The 25,281-nt window shown below is 52.1% G+C and overlaps 1 protein-coding gene across 1 annotated transcript in view; it reads right to left on the minus strand.

Annotated features, from left to right (window-relative positions):
• IGSF3 (immunoglobulin superfamily member 3) overlaps positions 1-25,281 on the minus strand; it is a 267,029-nt gene that overhangs the window by 68,020 nt on the left and 173,728 nt on the right. Inside the window, exon 7 of the mRNA XM_078656606.1 lies at positions 21,965-22,369. Within this exon, the coding sequence (XP_078512732.1) occupies positions 21,965-22,369 (405 nt within the window). The remainder of the gene's footprint in view (positions 1-21,964; positions 22,370-25,281) is intronic.

A 25,281-nucleotide genomic window follows, 5' to 3' on the forward strand; every position in this document is an offset into this window, starting at 1 on the left:
TAAGATTTAAGTTCTCAAAAGTTCAGAACAAACACTGCAACCCCTGGGCCAGGCCCTCTTCCATTCCATTGTGGAGAAGTGTGGCTCAATGGTTAGAGCAGCAGACCCTGATGCAGAGGTCTGGCCCGGGACCAGGGTTCAATTCCCTGCCTCGGCGGGTCTTGGGCTCAATTTCCCCGGACCTGATAATTCTCGCCTCGGTGCCTATTCTAATCATGGGTCCAACTCTGCAACTCTGGGCAATAGCTTGCTTAATCTCCACAACGGCCCCCACAACGCTAAGGATGCCTGGCCTCCACCTTGGGGGTGCCCAGGAGTGGACATTTCACAGGGAAAAGCCAGGAAGGGTTCCACAGCGGTATGCGTTACAGCGCCAAGACACCTCAGGGTATAAGTGCGCTTCACAAGTACGAATTCATTTCATTCACTTACCAGAGGTAAAGGGACTCCGGGACACAGGTCCCAAGATCAACCAGCTCGTTTGGACCCAGGGTTGCCCCTTTGGGACGAATCAAATACTAGGCATACATTATGCTCAGGGCCACTGGAATTATGCGTCAAGAAAGGGGCAAACTATGCGGCAGGGCTGCGCCATTTATGCAGCAAGAAAAGGCAAATTATGCGGCGCAATGCGGAATATTTTACAATAGTATCAGAGGAGTCAGGCGTGACCTCAAGTGCCAGAACACCTTCCCAGCCAGGCAAATAACAGTCTATTTTTAAAAAAATGTGTTTAAACATGTTCCAGTGTTGCAGTCTAGTACATTAGAGTACAGGACTGCACTGGGCGACCTGTCCAAACATCATTATACAGGGACTCAGGAAATAATTCCCACACCCTCCAGGAGGCCACGGCGCCGCTTCCTGGACCAGGGTTAAGAGATAATTCGACAGGTGAATAGCGCCATGATTATTATTCACAGAGCAGCACTGAGGAATGTTAAACCCTGTGTGGGGGAGAATTTTGCTCCCTCATAGTTCACACTCAACTAAAGTACTTCTATTAACACTCTAGTTTTCCAGCCAAGGAAAATTAGGGAAAATGAAAACAAAAGGACTGGCCCAGGATCACACAGTTGGTCATGTGGGATCGTGTGTGATTTAAGATCACATCTCACGGCCTCGGAACCAGTAATTCAGCCACTGGAGAATTTCTCTTCTCTTCAGGTTCACACAAAAGAAAGAACGCTTTGTGCTTCGATGTCTTTCAAGAGCTACAACAGAGCACGTGCTCAAGAAGAAAGCTGACTGCGCAAAATACAGGTTGTATGGAAAATCAATCTGACACTGACATGAGATGCTTCTGGATGCAACCGAGGCGAACTGAGGAGGGTTTGGCTGCAGGGGTGGGGGGAGGGGAGATAAAGGGTGGGGTAAGAGCCTGGCAGAGCACGAGGGTTGGCACAAGTAAAACAGCCACTAATCGACTCACATAAAAAATGTATCTGTGTTTTTTGCCATAAGGTAGAGCTGAGTGCAAGTAAAATAAACAGAAAAAATGAAATGTTAGGGGGAGCCCCCCTCCGGAAGGTGAGGTCAGAGGGCCCAGGAGGTACCTCTGGATGCAAGGGCCCAGTGGGAGGGGCTCGGACCTGCAGCCCCAGGTCCTAGATTTAACTTCACTCGCTTGTTCTCCATTGAAAGGCACTTTTAGCTGAGAAGATTACAAGGAAAAACATGTTTAGTGATGCTTTATGACCTGGCACAGCAGACTTGTCGACAGCATTTCCTTCCAGAGCTGTGGGGGTTGGGGGTGGGGCAGTGTCCAGTAGCCATGATGCTGGGCGCGGCTGGGCTTTGCTTGCTCTTGCATTGCCAAGTGTATTTGCTATTTTTCAGGCTGTTGTTCCTGTAGTTTCTTTTCAAGCAAAATATTACTGATTTATAGTGCACAGTGTGAAAAAGTGTCTCCTATGTAGCTGTCTGAGTTCAGGTACTGGGTGGGCCGCGACTGGGGGCTGTGGAGTAAAGGCTGAACGCAGTGGGAATTTTTCACAGTGCCTGTCAGTGGGTCATAAAGGGTTTCAGAATACATGCACATCCAAACCTTGGCCTCTCTGCAGAGGAGACAGAGGAATGATCAGGTGTGCCAATTGTGATTCTGTGCGAAACGAAGGAGGTACATGCTGACAAAATATTGACAGGGCAGAAGTTAAAGAATAGGCAGTGCGTACAGGTGAGTGGGCGCTAAAGAGGGAAGATGGGAGGTTTGATTGGCAGATCAGTGCTTAATTTGAGCGGGTGGTTTCCAGTGCTCACCGGCACTTTATTCTCAACACCGGTTCTTATGACAGCCTGCCACATGGTGGCACTGTTTTCTTATTTTGTGAGGAGCACAACAGCTGTTGTTTAATAATTAAAAATAACTAATTCCTGACACTTGGGGCGGCATATATTAGTCATTTTAATGTATATTTAAAGTCTGAATTGCCACACTTGTGTGAGCGTGACAACTAGTAGTGATAGTGCTGTCATCGGCGGCGCCAGTGGGGCAATGGGTGGTATAAGCTGCGGTGGCCTCCTGACAAGGGCCCGGCACTTATTTTTTCCTACAAATGAAGTAATGTGAGGAGAAAAGAGAGTAATGGTCTAAAAAAGATGAATAACAGCTGCCTTAAGCTCAACTCAGAGAAGACAGAGGTCCTTGGAGTCTCCTCCACTGCCTGGGACAACACCTGGTGGCCCTCGGAAGCCCACCCACTCCATCAGACCACACCCAAAACCACTGCATTATTCTAGACTCCTCCCTCACCATGACCCGCTAGATCAATGCCATCGCCTCCACCTGATTCAACTCCCCCCGCATCCTCCACAAGACCTACAAGTGGATCCCCCCGAATGCAGAAAGACCGTCACCCACACACTCATAACCAGCAGACTGGACTACGGCAACGCCCTCTACGCCGGAATCAACAAAACCCTGCTACACAAGCTTCAAACCATCCAGAACCCCGCAGCCAGACTCGTCCTCGGAACCCCACGACATGAGACCCCGCACCTACGAGACCTCCACTTGCTCCCCATCGAGAAGAGAGTAACCTTCCATCCACGCCTACAAATCCCTCCACAACATCGGACCCAAATACCTCAACAAAAGAGTCTCCTTCCAGGTACCCAAAAGGAACCTCGGCTCTGCCGACCTCGCCCTGGCGGAGACCCCGCGCATCTGCAGAGCCAGAGCGGGTGTAAGAGCCTTCTCCTACGTCGCAGCAAAGACCTGGAACGAGCTCCCAGTCAACATCGGACGCTCCCCCGCCCTGCACGCCTTCAGAAGAGCCTCAAGACCTGGCTCTTCGACTGACCCGGAGCTGAATCCCCCCCCGCCCCCTGTGCCTTTAGACCCTCACGGGTGAGTAGCACGCTCTAAAAACTCCTGATTGATTGATTGAGAGTGGTGCGACAAGGGCAACGAGAGTGATTGAGACACTCTGAAGACCTTCCTTCCCTCTTAGTCAGACAGACCTAAAGTAGGAGCTAGAAAGACACCAAATCTCCCGTACTCCGTGGTCTGCGACCTGTGCTCAGGGGATGAAGCAAGCTTGGTGGGTCCAAGACAGTCCGACACATACCATTCCCAGGAGCCTTCACATTTGCACTAATGAGCGCCCAGATACCCATAGGGGTGACAGTTCTGCGCTATACAAATGAAGATCAACTGATCGATTGACAGCTTAACAACTCGAATCAGTCGGCGATGGAAACTCGGAACCATTTGGAAAGTCACTTTCATGACACAACAATGGGAGGTTGTACGCTACACAAATGGCAGTAACAGAACACAGGTTAAACAAGCATTGGTAATACATCAGTTTCACCTATGCAATGAATAAAGAGCTGTTTTCATCAATCATTGTCCAGGAGAAGGAAAGAGCTCCCTAGGAGAAGGAAAGAGCTCCCTGACAGATAACAGGAGTGGGGAGGATGTGGCGTAGTGGCCAGAGCTGCTGACTCGAGAGCTGGGGATCCCCGTTCGAGACTTGGCCGAGCCGTGCAACATCCTGTGATTCTATGGAAATCACTTTATCTCTCCGGGTGATAAATTGTTTTATAAATAGCAAAAGGCAAAACTATGAAAATATAGTACCACCAAAGCAGGTGTTAACAGTATTTCGGTGGCGAGAGACGGATAAGAGAAGCAGGCGAGGAACAAGCATAGGTAAATGCAGGGAAATATGCTACAGTCAATAGAAATGGAGGAAAGGTAAGTGGCACACACAGGAACCAATGAGAAGCCCGGAAAGAGAGGAGGCGGGATGAAAGTCCCTTTTAAGTTTAGATTAAAAACAATAGATTTCTCAAGCAAAGCGCAAGCGCTGTGCAGGCGAAACCTAAAAAGAAGACATGGTGTGAATTATGGAACAGGAAGCAAGAACTGGGGCTTTCACAAGAAATACCAGGCTACTTGTCAGGACTCCAGAGGCCTTCCCAGCCATCATGAGATGCAAAGTGCTGAAAACACTGGAGAATGGCATGGAAGTCAGGCCACTTTGTTCTCATTGCAGTGTGAATCCTGGTAGAAACACTTCTCATTGCAGTGTAAATCCACGAGAAGCCCTCTTACCTCTCACCTCCTGGATAAGAAGAGAAGGTGGGCAGCCATGAGAACTGAAACCAGGTAAAGCACCAAGATCAGACAAGCATGGGATAAACAAGAATTGGCAAAGCCAATAGGTCTGGCCTTGGAAGTTGCTGCAGTGGTTAAAAAAAAACGAGGAACAAAAGAAACAAAACGTTGAATAAGGCAGAAAAATAAAACAAGCATTAGAAATGCAATAGTTCCTGCATTTGTTTTGAGTTAGAGCTATTGTCACAGAACAACAGCTACCAGACAGAAATTGCCACTTTGCAGGTGCCGAACAGAGCATTGCTCTGTGAAACGACCTGAAACCATAAAACGATGTTGATAGCCTACAAAACAAAAAAGGCAGATCGAGATGACAAGGAGAAACCGGGGATGTATTGGGATGGCCAATGCAATCAAACAATGAGTGAAATCACCTGGGCGTGACCCAAGCGCACACAGACGGGAGAATCAGACCCAATGCACCAATAAAAACCCTATATTTCTAAATGGCACAACGACGAACAAACGGCAATTCATGGGGATGCCAAAAGCCGATAAAGGAGATAACAACAGGTCTTGCAGACAGCACATGTGCGCTGCCTAGGCTCGACCTCAATACGAGAAGACAGTGGCATGGTTATGTAGAGTGTGTACGATTGAGAGAAGGAATGAGGGAGTGAGGGCAACGAGGGGGTAAACAAGAGGAGGGAGAAAATAAAGAGAGGAGTAAAAAGGGGAATAGGAGGAGGGAAAGGATACAGAAACCAGCCTAAAACTAGAATAGGAGAGGACTCAAGGAAAAGACCTGACAGGACAGGGAGATATATGGGAGAGACAAGGAGCGGGCTAGAACAATCTTAGATGCATAAAACAAACACAGATCAGGAGATGGGGAAGCAGGGAGAGGGGAATTATAAGGACACAAATCAAACAGACTGCAAGAGTGAAAGAGGAAACTGGAGAGGAGGAGTGAGGGGAGGGAGAATGAACATGAACGAACAGCAGTGCCTAATTTATGAAACAAAGAGTGCCGGTGCCCGGAGTTCTGCTCAGAAGGGGCAGCCGATGCAATTAAATGTCAGTGCACGAACACCAAGGCTTATAGTCTTTAATCGACTACCAGTCACGCCCTGCCTCTTTATTTCGCACTTGCAGGTTCCTGCTTTCTGCTTGTGACGGTTTTGCCATCTTCTTCTTCCCCCAGATTTTGGATCTGTGTGTTTTTCCTACTCTTGCTCTCGTAAACATCTGATAGGGTAAAAACAAGTGCCGGTCCCCAAAAATAAGTGCTGGTGCTCCCCATCGGCTCAAATTAAGCACTAACTGCGATGGAAAAATAGCAGGGTGGCGACGAGGCAACAAAGGGGGAAAGGCGAGTGGTAGCGGAGGAAGACTGTATTGCATTGTAGTTGCATTTATGCAGGGCACGATTCCCAAAAAAAGACATGGGGGACGCTGACGTCACGACAGGAAGTGACGTCACGAAAGGTGGCTTGCACCATCAGATTCATTGCCTCCCCTCGCTCACCCCTTAGATGCAATTGCATCAGAGAAGCCAGCGCATGAGCAGCGTTCTGAATGGGCTCCGATCTCGCCCCAGAGAGGCCAAAGAGTGAATGTGTGACTCCATTTGCTCCAGTTATCGAGCTCCCGGTAAAATAAGTGGGGGGACGCCGTCCACCCGCGTGGTACCCCGACTCGAGCCCTGCATTTATGTCACTCTTCATACGCTGACCCCAAAGTGCATTTGAGGATGGGTAGTACGCTACTCTGTCGGAGTACTTCGGATGGAAGAGCGTGTCTGTCATCCAGCCTGTATGAGTACTATTTCAAAGTCATGTGTGAGGACTAGAGTTGTGCTCTTAACTTGCTTTGTCACTTCACCTACTCGTGAAATTGAGGTGAAAAGTAGAGAGCGACAGCACCCCTGAGTATTAGATGCTGGCGTACAGATGGGTAGTGAGTGTGTGAGAAGTGTGGCATCGGTGGGAGCTGTTTTTGTGTCATGAGTGTATGGCAGAGACTGCTCAAAAGGAGCCAGTGCCCAAAACTGAGTGCGAGTGGGTGCCAACTGCAGCCACTGGCACAAATTAAGCACTGCATATATGTGGCCAATGTAATTAAGGGTCTGGCTTAAAAACACGTAAGCTAAAAATCTGTGCTTAGCATAGCGTGCCGCCGGACTTGTATTTTGCGGTTTCTGTCATTACAATCAGATATATAATACAAGTAACATCATACCTACAACAAGTCAGGACTATTGGCTTTGTCAATGGTTGCTAGTTGCATAAGATAAATAAGCAGCAACTACGCCTTGTATATAACATTGAAAAAGCTTCCACTTACAGCCCTGGTGACACCAGCACAATGTTGCTGCTCCTGAGTTTCAGCAAGAGCAGGGAAATCCAGAGAGAAAATGACTCTTTAATGGATTTCCCTTCATCTACAACGCTCACCAGACATGACGTCATGCCTTAACTTCTCCAATAGTGGGAAGTGAGCAGTGTGAGCAGCGCACATCATGTGCCTGCTGTCACTGCAGTCCGGAGAAAACAGACCGCCTGTGCCAGGGCACAAAACTGAGCCCGATAGAGACCCGTTTCGAGGCCCCCCTTAAAGAACTTACGGTGCTGAGCACCGGTGAGACCCGGCCCACTTAAAGCCCTGGGGAGGGGCTCGTCACTGAAGTCATTTGCGGGCACAAGGCTGCTGTTCTCAGAGTGTGGACTCACTGCGTAATCATTAGCGTCAGTGATGTCAAAAGATCCCTTCTTCTGGAAGGGACACAACTGCAGACTGCTGTAGGGGGGCTGCGGGGGATGGGGTCATATTTGTGAGCAGATGTTCTTGGAGGGTGCCAGTGCGGAGTCCAGGCGCCCATGAGCAGGGCGGTGCCATGATCCGGGTGCAAGAGTACTAGGGCTCGAACAGCAGTGCTAATGTCGATTCCTAGAAGAACCGGTTTCACTTTCTTTAGAAGAGAGAGCAGGTACCAGGCTGTTAATGTCTTTGGTGCAGGGAGTTCCTTTAGGGTGAGGTTGGGCCACAGCTGAATCTAATCTGTTGGTTGAGAGCTGCGGTTTGAAGCCAGAGCTTGTCTCCTCTCACACTTACCTCTTGTCCTCCATAACTTCAGTGCCGCTTGCTGTCTTTCACAACCCCTTTGTGCTGTTTGCCATCACCAGCATCGGCCTTGTTGTGCTTGCGTCTCAGGAGCAAACACGAGCTGTGCATAGCGACTACCAGCACTCATATATTTCCATTTATGGCACTGATTGGGCTGTAATATAGCCTTATAGCCCGCCGTAGAGGGCTATACCGGCTATTAAAGGCCCTCTCTAGCTTTAAAGGCCCGAGCCGAAGGCGAGGGCCTTTAACAAGGGAGAGGGCCTTTAATAGCCGGTATAGCCCGGCTACGAAGGGCTATAAGGCTATTAGAACATTCTGCCACTGGAGGGCAGAATGTTCTAACAAAAAAGAACAAAGCCTTATGGGAGGGTGAGGTGATTGGAGTCCCCTCAGGCTCCCTGAAGCCTTTGGTCACAGCCAGAGCTTTGAACAAAGAAAGATTGGAGTGTTGGAGCTTACCAGCCATTATGAGCCCGGAGCACTCCATGGTTTTCAATGGAGCTCCCAACATTCCAATGTTCTAATTGTATTTAAATAGCGCTTACTATCTCTCACGAGGCGCTGAAGCGCTTTTCGGTGAGCAGCCTGCTACTCCAGAACCCAAAGTGAATTAGTGGTGGATTAGTACAGGGAAAATAAGTTGTTAATTCGAGCCGTGGACGTGGGAGTCTGTTAGTTGGATTGAATAGGATTAAGGAGGGATAGAGGCGGGAAGAGCCTAGAAAGTATTATTAGGAGATGATAGAAGTAAAATGAGGTTTGTGATGCGTCAGAGCGGAGCTAGAGGATATATTGAAAGAGGCGTAGGATGAGACAGTGAAATGGAGAGAGTTGAAGGGTTTTTTCGACAGTAGGAGTAAAGTATAAATATATAGACACATAACTACACAGAAAGGTATACATGTATATGAAAAATAATAAAGAGATATAAAGTTGTACTTAAAGTCCATATGTACATGTATGGGTAAATATTTATGCATTTTTAATACAAATTTTTGGGAGGAATATCTCTGTGTGTCTGTGTGTGTGTGTGTGTGTATATATATATATATATATATATATATATATATATATATATATATATATATATATATATATATATATATATATATATATATATATATATATATATATATACACTGATGCAAGGACTCGAGGGTGTCCCACTGCCCCAACCACTGGAGTCAGCTGTGAGTAGAGTCCCACACACTCTGAAGCCAGTCTTCTGCAGGGGCCCTGCCTTAGGATGACTGACGGTGCCCTCAGATGACGTGGCCCTCAGGTCTGAGGGGCCCCTGTGGGCCCCTGAGGGTCTGGCTGCATTAAGGGGTCAGCAGTGCTGCCAGCCACGCCTGAGTGTGCAGCTCGGAGGCAAAGCTTGCCCAGCCTGGGGTGTCCGAGCTCACAAGTAGACAAGGGCCCCAGGGCCACGGATGCCAGGGGCCCGTTAGTGGCACAGAAAGTGAGGGGCGGACGGTAGGACCCCAGGCCCGCCCCCTGGCACCCGAGCCCCTCCCTCAGCCCTAAAGGAGCCAGCCCCTGCCAGGGTGTCTGTCAGTCCAGCACAGCCCCAGCCAGGGTGTCTGTCAGTCCAGCACAGCCCCAGCCAGGGCGTCTGTCAGTCCAGCACAGCCCCTGCCAGGGTGTCTGTCAGTCCAGCACAGCCCCTGCCAGGGTGTCTGTCAGTCCAGCACAGTGCCTGCCAGGGTGTCCGTCAGTCCAGCACAGCGCCTGCCAGGGTGTCCGTCAGTCCAGCATAGCGCCTGCCAGGGTGTCTGTCAGTCCAGCACAGCCCCTGCCAGGGTGTCTGTCAGTCCAGCACAGCGCCTGCCAGGGTGTCCGTCAGTCCAGCACAGCCCCTGCCAGGGTGTCCGTCAGTCCAGCACAGCCCCTGCCAGGGTGTCCGTCAGTCCAGCACAGCCCCTGCCAGGGTGTCCGTCAGTCCAGCACAGCCCCTGCAGGGTGTCCGTCAGTCCAGCACAGCCCCGGCCAGGGTGTCTGTCAGTCCAGCACAGCCCCTGCCAGGGTGTCCGTCAGTCCAGCACAGTGCCTGCCAGGGTGTCCGTCAGTCCAGCACAGTGCCTGCCAGGGTGTCTGTCAGTCCAGCACAGCCCCTGCCAGGGTGTCCGTCAGTCCAGCACAGCCCCGGCCAGGGTGTCCGTCAGTCCAGCACAGCCCCTGCCAGGGTGTCCGTCAGTCCAGCACAGCCCCTGCCAGGGTGTCTGTCAGTCCAGCACAGCCCCTGCCAGGGTGTCCGTCAGTCCAGCACAGCCCCTGCCAGGGTGTCCATCAGTCCAGCACAGCGTCTGCCAGGGTGTCCGTCAGTCCAGCACAGCCCCTGCCAGGGTGTCTGTCAGTCCAGCACAGCCCCTGCCAGGGTGTCTGTCAGTCCAGCACAGCGCCTGCCAGGGTGTCCGTCAGTCCAGCACAGCCCCTGCCAGGGTGTCCGTCAGTCCAGCACAGTGCCTGCCAGGGTGTCCGTCAGTCCAGCACAGCCCCTGCCAGGGTGTCCGTCAGTCCTGCCAGGGTGTCCGTCAGTCCAGCACAGCGCCCGCTGCTGAGCATCAGCCACTGCTAATGAGCTAGGATAATGTCATTCTGAGAAGAAAACAAGCTCTCCAAGACAGGAGGCGGCGTAATGAGGGGGCCTCGCTGACCTCTGACCCTATTAGAGAGAACAAGGAGTGAGCGCAGCCCGGACCAGGACAGTCTAACCACAGGGGGGGGTGAGGGGGGGCAGCTGCTGTGTGCTGGGAAGAGGGGGAGGGAGGGACACACAGACCAGGGAGTGAAGGCACACACAGACCAGGCTGTGAGCATGGGGACAGGGTGTGGAGGCACACACAGACCACTGCTGTGTGCATGGGGCAGGGTGTGGCAGTGTGTGTCGCACAGGTGCCGCTGGGGGACCTTGGCAGGAAGTCACCAGAGAGGGGAACAGAAGGGAACAGGACAGCCCTTTCATTCTTCCTCAAACCCGTTGATTCGGCGTCATCAGCAGCAGCCCGGATGTGCCCTCAATGACATCACAGAGGGCAAAGTGCACAGAGGTGAGAGAAGAGCACATCTCAGCAGACAGGTCTTGGGCGCCATCTTACATTCCCAGAAGCCATTGCTTTACTCACTCCATTTTGAAATCTGTAGGCGGGGTGCATCGCCTGGCACCGGCCCAGAGAGGCTGAGGCCTTAGAAGCAGCCTATGGGCGAGGGTAGAGCAGCAATGCCACCACTTGTGGGGCAGAGTGAATCATTAATCCCCTCCACATGCGCCCTCCAGTCCCACGGGAGCAGAGCGGGCTCATACCATGGACTGCTCCATGGAAAGAGGAGGGGAGGAGGGGGGGGCGAGACCTGCACTTCCCACTGTCCTCATGGCAGGGGCGGCCTTAGGCATGTGCAAGCTGTGCACCTGCACAGGGCCACCAAACCCCAAGGGCAACCACACCAATATATATCCTTAACATAATAATCCCCTGAGGATGGATACATATTTGCGAAGCGGCTCCTGGCAGGGATTTGGCGGCCTCCGGCTCTGTTCCACTTCCAAACACCCTAACCCCCCCCTCTTCACTGGCCTCTGCGCTCCGCCCCGTCCGGACCCCCTCTTCCGGGGCCCCCTACCTATGCTCCCTGCCCAGGGCCGCCATGAGCCTAGAACCGCCCCTGCCCATGGGGCCCCCCACTGAGTGAGCCCGGAGCTCAGGGAGCAGGAGAGGCGCGCGACACAAGAAGGGTCAGGTGTGGGTATGTGGAAGCAGCCACCTCCCACCACCCCTGCCCCTGGGCTCTGCCTTTGAACACCTGCCACAGGATGGATCTCGTATATTGAGGGATAGCAGTGCTGCCCCTCAGTTCAGTGCACAAGGCCCGCGCCTTTAGATTCATCTCCTGCAAGGACCTGAAACCCCTCAGGAGGCGCAGCTGCCGAGGGGGCAAGAGTCGGTGAAGGGGGCACCTGTGCGTTCTGATCAAGACTGTCACAAGCGCCGGTGTTGAACATGAAGTGCCGGTGCAGAGCACCGGCTCAAATTAAGCACTGGCTTTACCCGTCTTGTGAGGTTTGGCTTGTCCCCTCTCTAATGCATATCTGTGTGTTTTTGTGGCTTCCCTTACCCGGTGCTGGCAGTTTCTGTGAATTCTCACACGTATACGCAGTCTACCTTGACATACACATTCCCTTGACCAGTCAGAGCTTCCCGCAATGCTCCTCGGCCCGGCTCTTGTGGGGCACAGTTATGTACTTTCAATAGGGCACAATTTTCCTCCAGCCCTGTGCCCCCTGGGTGGCTCGGAACTAGACACTAGGGGCCCGATGTAGGTAATCCCAGATTACCGATTCCTAAATACCGAATCATACCGATTCGGTATTTAAGAACTGGCAATCGGGATATGTAGGTAATTTTACCGAATTAATTACCCGAATCGGTATGATTCGGTAATTAATGAATCGGTATTTACCGATTCTGTAATTGCCATTGATTCCTATGGGCCTTGAGGCCCATAGGAATCAATGTCAATTACCGAATCGGTAAATACCGATTCGGTAAAATTACCAAAATTTGCAAGGGGGACAGGGTGTCACTTTGACACCCTGTTGCACCCCTGAATCTGGCTTGTGTGCCATGTGGCACACATACAGGGCATGTATGTGTGCCATATGGCACAGGTGTACATGCACAGATGTGCATGTACACAGGAATCCGTTATTTACCATGACATAGTATGTCATGGTAAATAACGAGTTCTTAAGGGCCGGTGGCACGGTTTTCAGTGCCACCTACATCACAAACTTGAGATTCGGTAAATATATCGAATCTGTAAATTTAAGGCCCCCTACATCTCAGTCACCAAATACCGGTCAGTAACGGCCGAAATCGGCCATTACTGACCGGTATTTGGCGACCTACATCGGGCCCTAGGTCCACTTCTATCTGTCTGGACTTCGGGTATGTCTCCAAGCTGGTTCTGTAGTGGTTCTTCAGACCAGGGCTAGCGCACCCTGTGGTGATGCCCCATCACCCATGGGTGGGACCAAGCCCCAGCCCCTGGGAGGATTGCGGCTGATCATGAGAGCTAAGGCCAGGCCCAGCTGTCGGCTCTTCAGAGAAGGACTCTTCAAACGCTTCTACACCCTGAACCGCCAGCTCCGCTCCGCCGCCCTCGCCCTTGCCACCGTCCCCCGCACCAGGACCACCGGCGGCAGATCATTCTCCTACCTCGCCGCCAAGTCCTGGAACACCCTCCCCATCCTCCTACGGCAGACCGAAGACCTACTAACCTTCAGAAGGCTACTCAAGACCTGGCTATTCGAGCAGTAGCAACCCCGGGCGCCTTGAGACCCGCACGCGTGAGTAGCACGCTTTACAAATGTCATGATTGATTGATTCAAAGGGACTCTGTTCTAGACCCAGAGAGCCAGCCGCCACCGCCTACCCGATGCATCCGCCTTATCTGAGACTGCGGGAGTACAGAGCCCTTAACATGCCCTGTATAACCCCAGAAACCCAGAGAATACTCCCCACATTTGAACCTTCAGTAATCCTGGGGGTGTAAGCACCTTGCATTACTTGTGTAACATCACCGAGAGCATGGCGCCTCCTGCTACCATCCAGTGATCTCCGCACACTCGGGTGTGATCTTTGAACAAACCGTGCTCACCTGCAGCACAAAGAGCCCGTGTGCCCCTGGTGTGACCACCCACTACCTGCTGGAAGACGGGCACTCCGCGTCCCACTCCAGGAGGAGGTTATAAAGGGCGCGGAATTAGAGTATCACAACCACAATATTGTCGAACAGAAACATCATGTGTTATGATCGCCCCACTGGAGTGAAAGGAAGGAAGTCTACACCCGCTGCAGCAATATTTTCGTAAATTATATTTAGGGCACCCTCTTTCTGTCAAACTATCCTTCTGAACTGTACTAGTATCAAAGGCTGCTGGTAAACACAGCAGGATAAAGGCCCAGGGAGGCGCGAGGCCAAGTTCAGTCCTTCGGCTGGGTGGAATGGCTGCCTGGTATGGGGGAGCAGACCCTCGTCCGCGGGGGGAGGGGTGTTTACCCATGTGGTCGGTTTGAGGTTCTTCAACCCGGGCGTCCTCACAAACGCCAGGTCTGGCCAATCTCTTGGTGGTCATGTCACCACAAATTCAGGCCATTAGGGGTTGATAATCACTTCCAGGGGTCGGTAGCCACCACCAGGGGTCGGTAGCCACCACCAGGGGTCGGTAGCCACCGCCAGGGTCAGTAGCCACCGCCAGGGGTCGGTAGCCACCGCCAGGGGTCGGTAGCCACCGCCAGGGGTCGGTAGCCACCACCAGGGGTCGGTAACCACCATCAGGGTCAGCCACCGCCAGGGGTCAGTAGCCACCGCCAGGGGTCGGTAGCCACTTTCAGGGATCGAGAGCCACCTCCAGGGGTGGGTAGCCACCGTCAGGGCCCGGTAGCCACCTCCAGGGGTCGGTAGCCACCTCCAGGGGTCGGTAGCCACTTACAGGGGTCGGTAGCCACTTACAGGGGTCGGTAGCCACTTACAGGGGTCGGTAGCCACTTACAGGGGTCGGTAGCCACTTACAGGGGTCGATAGCCACCGCCAGGGGTCGATAGCCACTTCCAGGGGTCGATAGCCACTTCCTGTCAACGATGGAATCCCCGACTTCCCGTCTACCCGGGGGCCTCGTGCTGGCTGCTGAGGCTCGCTTCCGGCTCGTGGCAGACACAAGATACTCCTGCTCGCGTCCCAGAGCCCTCTGCTCCAGCTGGGCTTGGCATGCCGTCCAGTTCTCTTGTAGTCGCTGTTTTTTTTTTAATAACGCAGGCCCAGCTCACCAAAGCAATAAGAGACGCGCCGGCGCGCCTTCCCGGCAGCGAAGCACATTTAGAGAGTTCATTCAACGATCCGCTGACTTGTAACATCAGCTCCCAGAGGCCCAATAAGAGCGCTGCGTGGTCGGAAGCAGATGAGAGCAGCGGTTCAGGAGGCACCGGTGAATACATGCACGATGCAGGCCGCGACGAGCACGAGTCGGGGAGGATGTGTAGTACACAGACGCAGCAGGGACACACAAACACGTGCACGGACAAGCTAACACGAAGGGTGAATACAGGAGTATCAAGGTGCAGACCTCACAAGACAAAATCTGCTCAGAGCAAGAAATAAATGCCACCAAGGATAGATGCGAAGAAATCGCCAGCTTCTTCAAAGATAAAGTCACAAAAATTGAGCTATCGTTCATCCAAACCTCAAATCCTCTCTCCCTTGCAACCTGCTCCCCTTTAATCACCCTTGACCAAACAGATCGAAATCTTACCACGGACAACCAGGTCCGCTTCCAACTGAAAAATTATGCTAATTGGTCAAACTTCGAACCCATGTCAGAAAACGAGGTCTTCAATATAATTGAAAGCCTAAAGCCTACTTCCCACACTAAGGACCCCCTCCCATCCACAATAGTAAAGAAACTCAACCACATCATTGCCCCTTTCTGGACTAAAATCATCAACTCCTCTTACATCAGGCTGTGTCCCAGACTCCCTTCAACTAGGACAAATCACACCCATACTCAAGAAACCAGGGGCCGACCCTAATGATCTCAACAACCTCAGACTTATCTCCAACCTCCCGTTCCGAGCTAAAACATTGGAGAAGTGCGTTCTCCAACAACTTAACAAACATATGGGTGACTTCAACCTCCTTGACACCTTTCAATCGGGATTCAGGAAAGGTTGTTGCACTGAAACAGCGATGCTCGATATTTGAGACGATATCCACAGTGCCTTAGATGAAGGCGAAGCCTGTCTCCTCATCCTTATTGACTTATCAGCGGCGTTCGACACAATAAATCATCCAGCTCTACTCAAGACTTTGCAGAGGCGCTCTGGCATCAATGGCACCGTACTAAAATGGTTCGCTTCCTTCCTTCAACAACGTTCACAACAAATTAAAATCAACTCCTGCCTCTCTATACCAACACGAGTCACACCAGGATCGATCCGCTCACCATCCCTCTTCAATCTCTTCATAGAACCCCTTACAATTATTCTGAAACAAGCAGGGGTTCAATGCCACCTATATGCAGTTGACACGCAAATCTACTACAAAATCAAATCACCCAGGGACGTCTAACACCTCAATGTCACTCTAACCAAGATCCAAAGCTGGTTTAACGCAATCCACTTGAAGTTGAACCCGGACAAAACGGAATTAATACTGTTCTCTCCGAAAAGTAACACCGACCAATTCAAAACTTGCTCAAGGAGCCTGATGATCTAAACGGCTCCCTCGTCCTATTCGACTCGGTAAAGTCACTAGGCAGTTGAAGGACCACATCAAGAACTCTGCAAAAAGGTGCGCTCAACTCACTATAACAGGTCAAGAAAATTAAACCTTTCATTCCCCAAGATGATCTCAAGACAATAGTACAATCCCTAGTCCTCTCCAAGCTGGACTATGGGAACACCATCCTAACAGGGACCCCACTAAGCCCCACTAAGGTCAGTCCTTAACACGGCAGCTCGACTCATAACTGGTGTAGAAAGATTTGATCACATCACACCAACCCTCTAAGCCCTCTACTGGCTTCCCATGGAAGGTAGATGTATTTACACACTTCGAACTTTGCGTTCACACACAGTTTCAGCTACGATCTCACTCCCACATAGAATACCGCTAAGAGTCTCGAGTCTCAAATACGCTCCCAGACGAAGGGCAGAGAACCCGAAATGCATTGGAGCTAATTATGAATTTGATATGAAGTGATACTGTTTTTGTTTATGGAACTCTAAAGAAACAAAAAGAATTTCTATTGACAATCGGGAATTATGAAAATAAATACTATTCTCATGAATGAATTCTGGATATCTTTTTGAACATTAGAGGAATCGGACACGGAACCACAAAAGTGTGCCCTATGGGATGCAACCAATCATCGATTGGAAGCACAGTTAAAGCTTTCTAGACATTAGACGCCACTAAGACAGGAGACGTCTCCATAGGAGCACCTAAATAATTAAAACTTGGCATACCATTCTTTGAAACGAGGCTGTGCACTCTTGAATCACGCGATAGTAACTCAAGACAATAGTACAATCCTTAGTCCTCTCCAAGCTGGACTATGGGAACGCCATCCTAACTGGGACCCCACTAAGCCCCACTAAGGTCAGTCCTTAACACGGCAGCTCGACTCATAACTGGTGTAGAAAGATTTGATCACATCACACCAACCATCAACGCCCTCTACTGGCTTCCCATGGAAGGTAGATGTATCTACAAACTGGCCTGCATCACACACAAGGCCGTTCACGCCCCATCCCCCAACCACCTGAACAGCAAACTGGTAAAAGAAGGAAAATCCAGAACTCTGAGAAGCACCAACTCACTTTTTCTCATCCCAGCGAAATCGAAAAGGAAAACGAATTTGAAAAGGAAAACGTCCCAGTGCCGAGCCTTTTCTGGTAACGTTCCCAGGATGTGGAAGTCATTTCTTATAGACCTCAGATGCAACCCCTCCTTCTCCTGCTTCAAAGGGGACCTGAAACTCCATCTCCTCAACAAATACTTTACCGTCCAAGGCAACTAACCTAGGATTCAATAACCTAGTGGACTCCCCTCTCACTTGACCTTCAAGGGTGGGTGGTTATCCGAATGTTCCAACCACCTGCGTTTTTCTCCCCTTCACTGTATTCATAACTATTATACTGTGGCTTATATCTTTATGCTCCCTCATATCCTGCGATGCAATGCACATTTTCTTTTCCTTTCTGTATGTAAAGCGCTCCGATACCCACGGGTCAAGCTAGCGCCGTCTAAAACTTTATAAATAAATAAATCAATGGAAACAGCCCCTTGCCGCACTCTCAGCAGCTCGCCAAACTCCAGAGCCTACATACTTTTACTTTATTTGATTTGTTAAAATCATAAAAGGGTGGGACTTACAACCATATAATCCATCAGCATCTTTGAATCAGAATAAAACAGCACAAAACAGCATCTTGAAATCAGCATAGAACAACGTAAAACAACACTAGCCCCCATGTCCTGAGCGATTTTGGAGCGAACTTCAGAGCCCGGAGCAGATAGCGAGGCGCTTGTGATGTTGGAGCAGCCCCAAAGGACCCCTCCCCCCTCCCCAGCCACCCCCAGTACTGGTGTAAGCCCGAAGCAGCGTCTGTGGACGTGCACGAGCTTTGCCCCCCCTGTAAATCCACACATCCTGTAAATGAGCTTTATTACACTGTGAATCTAACTTTATTATGCACCCTGCATGGTTTAACACTGGCCTGCTCTCTAGGACACACAGCCAGTGCGCAGCGCACGTCACCAGCCCGTGCAGCACGCACCTTGACCCCGTCAGGGCACTGCACAGACACACACGTCAGTCACACGCCTGTCAGCGCCCTCCAGCACAGAGGGGGCCTTTGTTCACCGCTCCAGGGCCCCGGGAGGGGGGGAACCAAGGCCGGAGGGGGGAGAGCAGGGAGGGAAGCCCCTGGGGTGGGAGCGGAGCAGGGCCCTGGGGGGCACACCATCCGCAGACCCCCCCCAAGGCCAGAGAGACAGGACGAGGGCTCAGCCCTGGGGAGACGGGAACCGAAGGTGAAACTCCCACCCAGGGTGAGAGGAGGGAGGGACAGGACCGCCCTGGTGTGAGAGTGGAGGATGAGGTCACAGCGCACCAAGGCCGCAGGGGGAGGGGGAGATCAGGAAGCCTCAGCTCTGGTGAGAGAGCAGAGAGTGGTGGGGAAGAACCTAGGGAGGGAAGCCTCAGCCCTGGTGTGAGAGTGGATGGAGCCTGGAGGGCAGCGGGGGAGGAGCGCCCCAGCCCTGGTGCCAGAGCGGAGCCTGGGAAGCAGGGATACCCCACCCGTGTCAGCAGAGCCGAGGGCTCCGCCGCTGGGAGAGCAGGTTATACTGGCCGGGCGACCCCGGCCCTCTCCCCCCCTGCAGGCCTCACTCCAGAGGCAGACACGGGGGACTGTTACTGACACCTTCAGAACACCTGGGCTGCAGCCTGAACTCCTGAAACCTATGTGCTGCAGCATGCACCTGGGAACCATCTGTACTGCAGCCTGAGCCCCAGAAACACCTGTGCTGCAGCCTGCACGGGGAAACATCTGTACTGTAGCCTGCACCCGAAACACGTGCTGGAGCCTGACAATGCCTTTTATTTATCGGTTTTAAAAACAACACATGAATATAAGGCATTGTGCTTTACAATGCCAATAGCTCAAACCCTCGTAAATGCGAGACCTATTGCATTGCAAATGCTTGTTAAACTTGGCAGCACTGTCGGGCATTGGTTGCACCTCATGACTACAATCCGCAACAAAAAGGTGACCAGTCAAGCTTTGCAAAGTACCCTCCACTGCTCGGCAACACGTATTACTACATTTTTAGTAACTTTTGAACCATTTGATCTAGAAACAAAATGTTTTTTGTTAAAATCTGCGAATGATGTGGCAGACGCTGGATTATGCGGCAAATGCATCAAATCTATAACTATGCAAAAATCGCTCAGCCACACATTTGCATACTTCCAGTGGCCCTAACCATACCTCAGCAGTTACTTAAGGCACCTCACAAGAGCAGTCAGATCCACCTACAAACACTGAGATGTTTACAAAGAGGCCCTCTTCAACTTTACTTTTTACCAAAGCTTTTCAGCAACCATCACTGCTGGAGGCTGTGCCGCGCTACCAACCCTCGCATCTCTCTTCGCACCTTCACAACAGTCTCACGTCCTCCCCTCGTCTCATCACAACCATGCCTTCTCTCTTGTCACCCTACTTGAGTGCAACCATCCACTTCTGGCTGGAACCCTGCCTCCTACTGGTGAAACCATCACACTGCTCCTTCCCCATGGACAAGACCATCGGTGGTGCTGCAAGACCACTATATACCCTCCGCAAACCCTCACCCACCTCTCGCCGCCAACATCGGGGTTGAGGCACTGATCGCAATACAAGCTACTCACCCAAGCGCACAAGGGAACACAAGGCATGCACCATCCGCTTCACAATCACTCATGCAACACTTTCACCCTTGTACATCCTGTCCTCGTCAGTCCGCTCTGCCAACCTGGGCCTCCCGACTGCATTGAAACTACTCCGCACCGCGCTAAGATCACGCCCTGATCTGCAACACCCACCCCTACCGACATCGAACCTTCTCTCCTAGAGTCGAGTTGTGCCAGAACAACCCGCTTGCAGGCCCGGACTGGCCATAGCGGGCACCAGGCAATCCCCCGGTGCGCTGCACGGGTGGGGGCCGGTTTTGAGCCCCTGGGGGCCGATTTTGCTACAGGGCCGTTTTTTGCAGCATAGCTGCAAAATTGGCCCTGCAACAAAATCGGCGGAAAACTGGCCCTAGCAAAGCGCTCGGCGGCACTTCCAACCCCCCACCCAAGTGGGGAGGGGGGGCCGGCCAAGCACTTTTGCCAGGGCCGGTTTTGGTTCCCAGTCCGGCCCTGCCCGCTTCTTGAGGCTCGAAAGCCTGGGCAGTGGAAATTTCTGCCCGCGTCTAGGTCCAGCATTCAGGCTCCGTAAGATACTATGTAATACAAACCGTACGCCGTGTTCCCGACGGAACAGCATCTGTCCTCTGCTTACCACAGAGGGTGGAGGGGGAGACTAGGAGCATGTCAAGGTCCAGCATTCAGGCTCCGTAGGATACTATGTTATGTTATATGCATTTGTAGAGCGTTCAATTACAATTGGGTGTCCTGGCGCTTAGTGTTGGCCTCCCTGGAGAGCTGAATAGAATACTACTGTGAAAAAAGCCAAGTTTTCAGGCCCTTCCTGAACGTAAGGCGATTAGGAACGGTTTTGAGGGAAAGGGGAAGCTCATACCATGCCTTAGCGGCACAATTAGTAAAACTTCTACCTCTCCAGCTTTATTTGTTAGCCATTGTGACATGCACTTGTTTAGCGCTGGTGGATCGTAGCATTCTACCGGGGATATACCAGTGACATTTTTGCCTGAGAAACTTTGGTCCAATTCCATTGATGGCTTTAAATACTATACAAAGAGCCTTGAACCGGGCTCTCTGTTTTATTGGGAGCCAGTGTAGCTTCTTAAGCTCTCCTCTAACGGAGACACATTTGGATGTACCGGACAGTAGCCTAGCCGCTGTGGTTTGGACGAACTACAGTCTATACAAATGTTGTTTTTGTATGTTCAAATATAGGCTGTTCCAATAGTCCAAGCCCGATGTTATAAGGGCCATGACCACTGTCTTAAGGTTGCTCTCGGTTAGGAAGAACTTAATTTTCCTTATGATTCTTAGAATCATAAAGCAGGAAGAAGAAACCAGGCTCACTTGATCCCCCATGGCAAGTTTGTTATCCAATTTCTATCCCCAAATTTTTGGCCTCCTGAGTAGGTACTATGTAATACCACAGAGAGGGGGGGTGGAGGGGGGGGACTAGAGCGCGTCAAGGTCCAGCATTCAGGCTCCGTACGATACTATGTAATACAAATGGTACGCTGTTCCCGAGGGAACGACATGTGTCCTCTACTTACTTCAGCGAGGGGGGGAGAGAGACTAGGAGCGCGTCAAGGTCCAGCATACAGGCTCGAGGGAACTACATCTGTCCTCGACTTACTACAGCGAGGGCGGGGGGGGGGGACTAGGAGCACTCCAAGGTTCAGCATATAGTATACTACATACTACAAAAGGTACGCCGTTCCTGAGGGGACAACAGCTGCCCTCTGCTTATCAACCATATCCCAAACACCTCCCCCGCCAGACTTTCATTGATAACGTAAACATGCATACTATGTACATACATTTACATGTAGATCAATGATTATGCCTACATCCTAGTACTTAATGTTACCCATCAATGCTCTTACCTTCAGGCAACCATCACGCTGAAGTTCTCTTGTACAACCATGTTGCTTTGATTAGAATTTATGTTTGAAGGACTTATGGATCTCAGTAAATAGAAATGCAAACCACAAATACAGAAATACATGTTGAGATTGCACTCATGGTCGAATGACGCGATACATGTTGAGTCACTCATGGTCACATCACACGATACATGTTGAGTCCACTCGTGGGGCCCGATTCACAGAACTAACTTAAGACAAAATCCTAAACTTACTACCATTTTGGTACTCATACCCACGCCCCGCTGACGGGGTCTCATCCCCACGCCCCGCTGACGGGGTTCCATCCCCACGCCCCGCTGACGGGGTTCCATCCCCACGCCCCGCTGACGGGGTTCCATCCACACGCCCCGCCGCGCCCCACGCACGGCCTGCCCTCACCTGGCCGCTGCACGCGGATCTCCAGCAGGTTGGACAGGCGCTCCGCCATCTTGGTCCAGGTGTTGTTGTGGGTCTTGCGCCAGAGCTCCGCCAGGCACTGGTACTTGCCGGCCTCCGAGTCGCTGGCCCGGCTGATGCTCAGGCGCACGTTGTTGCTGGACTCGGCCTTCTCGATGGCGGTGCGGCTGCGGAAGTTGGCGGCCCGCTCGCCCCACTGGACGCCGCTGTCCCGGGTGAAGGTGACCAGGTCGTGGAAGTCGCTGGACCCGGCCAGCTGGAAGCGCCAGGTGACCGCCAGGGGCACCCAGGACGGGTAGTGCGGCTTCAGGATGCACTGCAGGTCGAAGGAGTCGTTGTAGGTCACCCCCGGGGTGCGGGAGATGGCGGTGACGGCGAAGCCGGCGTCTGGGGAGAGAGGAGAGAGAGAAGAGAGAGGGTGAGCGAGAGGGTGAGAGGAGAGAGAGGGGGTGAGAGAGAGGGTGAGAGGAGAGAGAGAGGGTGAGAGGAGAGAGAGAGGGTGAGAGAGAGGGTGAGAGGAGAGAGAGAGGGTGAGAGGAGAGAGAGGGGGTGAGAGGAGAGAGAGAGGAGAGAGAGAGGGTGAGAGAGAGAGAGAGGGGGTGAGAGGAGAGAGAGAGAGGGGGAGAGAGAGAGGGTGAGAGGAGAGAGAGAGGGTGAGAGGAGAGAGAGGGGGTGAGAGGAGAGAGAGAGGAGAGAGAGAGGGTGAGAGAGAGAGAGAGGGGGTGAGAGGAGAGAGAGAGGGTGAGAGGAGAGAGAGGGGGTGAGAGGAGAGAGAGAGGAGAGAGAGAGGGTGAGAGAGAGAGAGAGGGGGTGAGAGGAGAGAGAGAGGGTGAGAGGAGAGAGAGAGGGTGAGAGGAGAGAGAGGGGGTGAGAGGAGAGAGAGAGGAGAGAGAGGAGAGAGAGAGGGTGAGAGGAGAGAGAGGGGGTGAGAGGAGAGAGAGAGGAGAGAGAGAGGGTGAGAGAGAGGGGGTGAGAGGAGAGAGAGAGGAGAGAGAGGAGAGAGAGAGGGTGAGAGGAGAGAGAGGGGGTGAGAGGAGAGAGAGAGGAGAGAGAGAGGGTGAGAGAGAGGGTGAGAGGAGAGAGAGAGGGTGAGAGGAGAGAGAGGGTGAGAGGAGAGAGAGAGGGTGAGAGAGGAGAGAGAGGGGGTGTGAGAGGAGAGAGAGGGGGTGAGAGAGAGGGTGAGAGAAGAGAGAGAGGGTGAGAGAGAGGGTGAGAGAAGAGAGAGAGGGTGAGAGAGGAAAGAGAGGTGAGAGGAGAGGGTGAGGGAGGAGGCGGAAAGAGGAGAGTGAGGCTGAGAGAGGAGAGACAGAGTGAGAGGAGAGAGAGACAGGGTGAGAGGAGAGAGACAGGGTGAGAGGAGAGACAGGATGACAGGAGGAGAGTGGATGAGGGGAGAGAGAGGAAGGAGAGAAAAAGAGGAAGAGGGCGGGAGGGAGAGAGAGTGAAAGCCTAAGAGAACTAGAGAGAGAGGAAGAGGGAGGGAGAGAGAGGAGAGAGGAGGAGAGAGAGGATAGAAGAGTGTGAGAGGAGAGAGCGGATACAGCAACCTACAGACCTTCATCTCTAGGGCTGCATGGCTCATAAGGCGGGCTTAACGACAGACCAGTCACCTATACCATTCAATAGACACATGTGATTGAGGCATGGGCTGACAGCATTATAGCTTCGCAGCAAGGGTGTTCAGCGGTCACTGATGCGCTACTGAACCTTTCACCTCCGCAGTTGATCATCTTAGGGGTGCAACAATTCACCTCAGTCCCAGCGCCGACAATTCATTGTCGCCTCCACCCCTTTCATGTCCTCTCTTCTTCATCCTTCTTAGTCAATTAATCAAGCAGGTTTCTTATTAAGCACAACTACTCACCTGTGAGGGTCTCAAGGCGCTGAGGGTCTGCGGCTGCTTTTGTGGTTCAGTCGAACAGCCAGGTCTTGAGGTTCTTCCTGTATTGCGGCAGCAATGGTGATTGCCTGACTGGCAGAGGCAGGCAGTTCCAGGTCTTCGCAGCGAGGTAGGAGAAGGATCTTCCTCCAGCTGTGGTCTTGTTGATCCGTGGGATGGTGGCCTGGGCCTGTTGGGTGGAGCGGAGATGTCTGGTGGGTGTGTAAAAGGAGAGTCGGTGGTTGAGGTATGCTGGTCTGGCATTGTGGAGGGCTTTTTAGGCGAGTGCAAGGAGCTTGAAGGTAAGTCTTTTGTTGATAGGTAGACAGTGAAGGTGTATCAGGTGGCCGGTGATGTGGCTGCTGAGTGGGATGTTCAGGAGGAGTCTGGTGGAGGCGTTCTCGATGTTTTGCAGTTTCTTTAGGAGTTTCTGGGTGGTGCCGGCGTAGAGTGCATTGCCGTAGTCGAGTCTGCTGACGACAAGTGCATGGGTGACCATTTACCTGGACTTGTTGGGGATCCACTTGAAGATCTTATGAAGCAGGCGGTGGGTGTGGAAGCAGGAGGATGGAATAGCTTTGATTTGGCAGTTCATTGAGAACAAGGAGTTCAGAATGATCCGATGTTTCATGCTTGGTCCGTGCGTGTGTGGGGGGGAGGGAGTTCTGAGCGCTGCGGCCACCAGGAGTCGTCCAAGGCAGAGAGGGTAGAGCCCAGGATGAGGAATTTGGTCTTGTCTGAGTTAATCTTGAGGCAGCTGTCCTTCATCCAGGTGGCAACAGCCTTCATCCCGTCGTGGAAGTTGGTCTTCGCAGCTGTGGGTTCGTCTGTGTGGGTGGCGTCGGAGACAATATTGAGTCCATGAATTCTGAAGATGGCTGCAAGCGGGGCATGTAGATGTTGACGTGGGTGGGGCTCAGGCAGGATCCCTGAGGCACTCCGCACCTGATTTCTGTGGGTTCTGAGTTGAACAGTGGAAGCCTGACTCTGTGTTCGGCCAGTAAGGAAGAAGCGGATCCATTCTAGGGCTTTGTTGCGGAAGTCAGTGTTGTGGGAGATGGTTTCGAAGGTGGCTGAGAGATCCAGGAGGATAAGAGCTTCAGTTTCACCTCAGTTTAGGAGGGTGTGGATGACATCTGTAGAGATGAGGAGAGCGGCCTTGATGCTGTGGTTGCTTCTGAAGACCAATTGGGAAAGGTTCAGGATTTGGTTCATTTTGATGAATTCGGAGAGTTGGGCGTTAATGGCTTTCTCAATGACTTCGGCTGGGAAGGGGAGCAGAGAGATGGGTCTGTAGTTTTTGAGGTCCGTTGGGTTGGCAGAGGGTTTCGTCAGCAGGGGGTTGTCTCTGCGTGCTTCCAGTCTTCAGGGAAGGTGGCAGACTCGATGGAGCAGTTGATGGTGCGGCGGAGTTTGGGTG

Source organism: Lissotriton helveticus, chromosome 8 (genome assembly GCF_964261635.1).
Source record: "Lissotriton helveticus chromosome 8, aLisHel1.1, whole genome shotgun sequence".
In the NCBI taxonomy this organism is placed as follows: domain Eukaryota; kingdom Metazoa; phylum Chordata; class Amphibia; order Caudata; family Salamandridae; genus Lissotriton; species Lissotriton helveticus.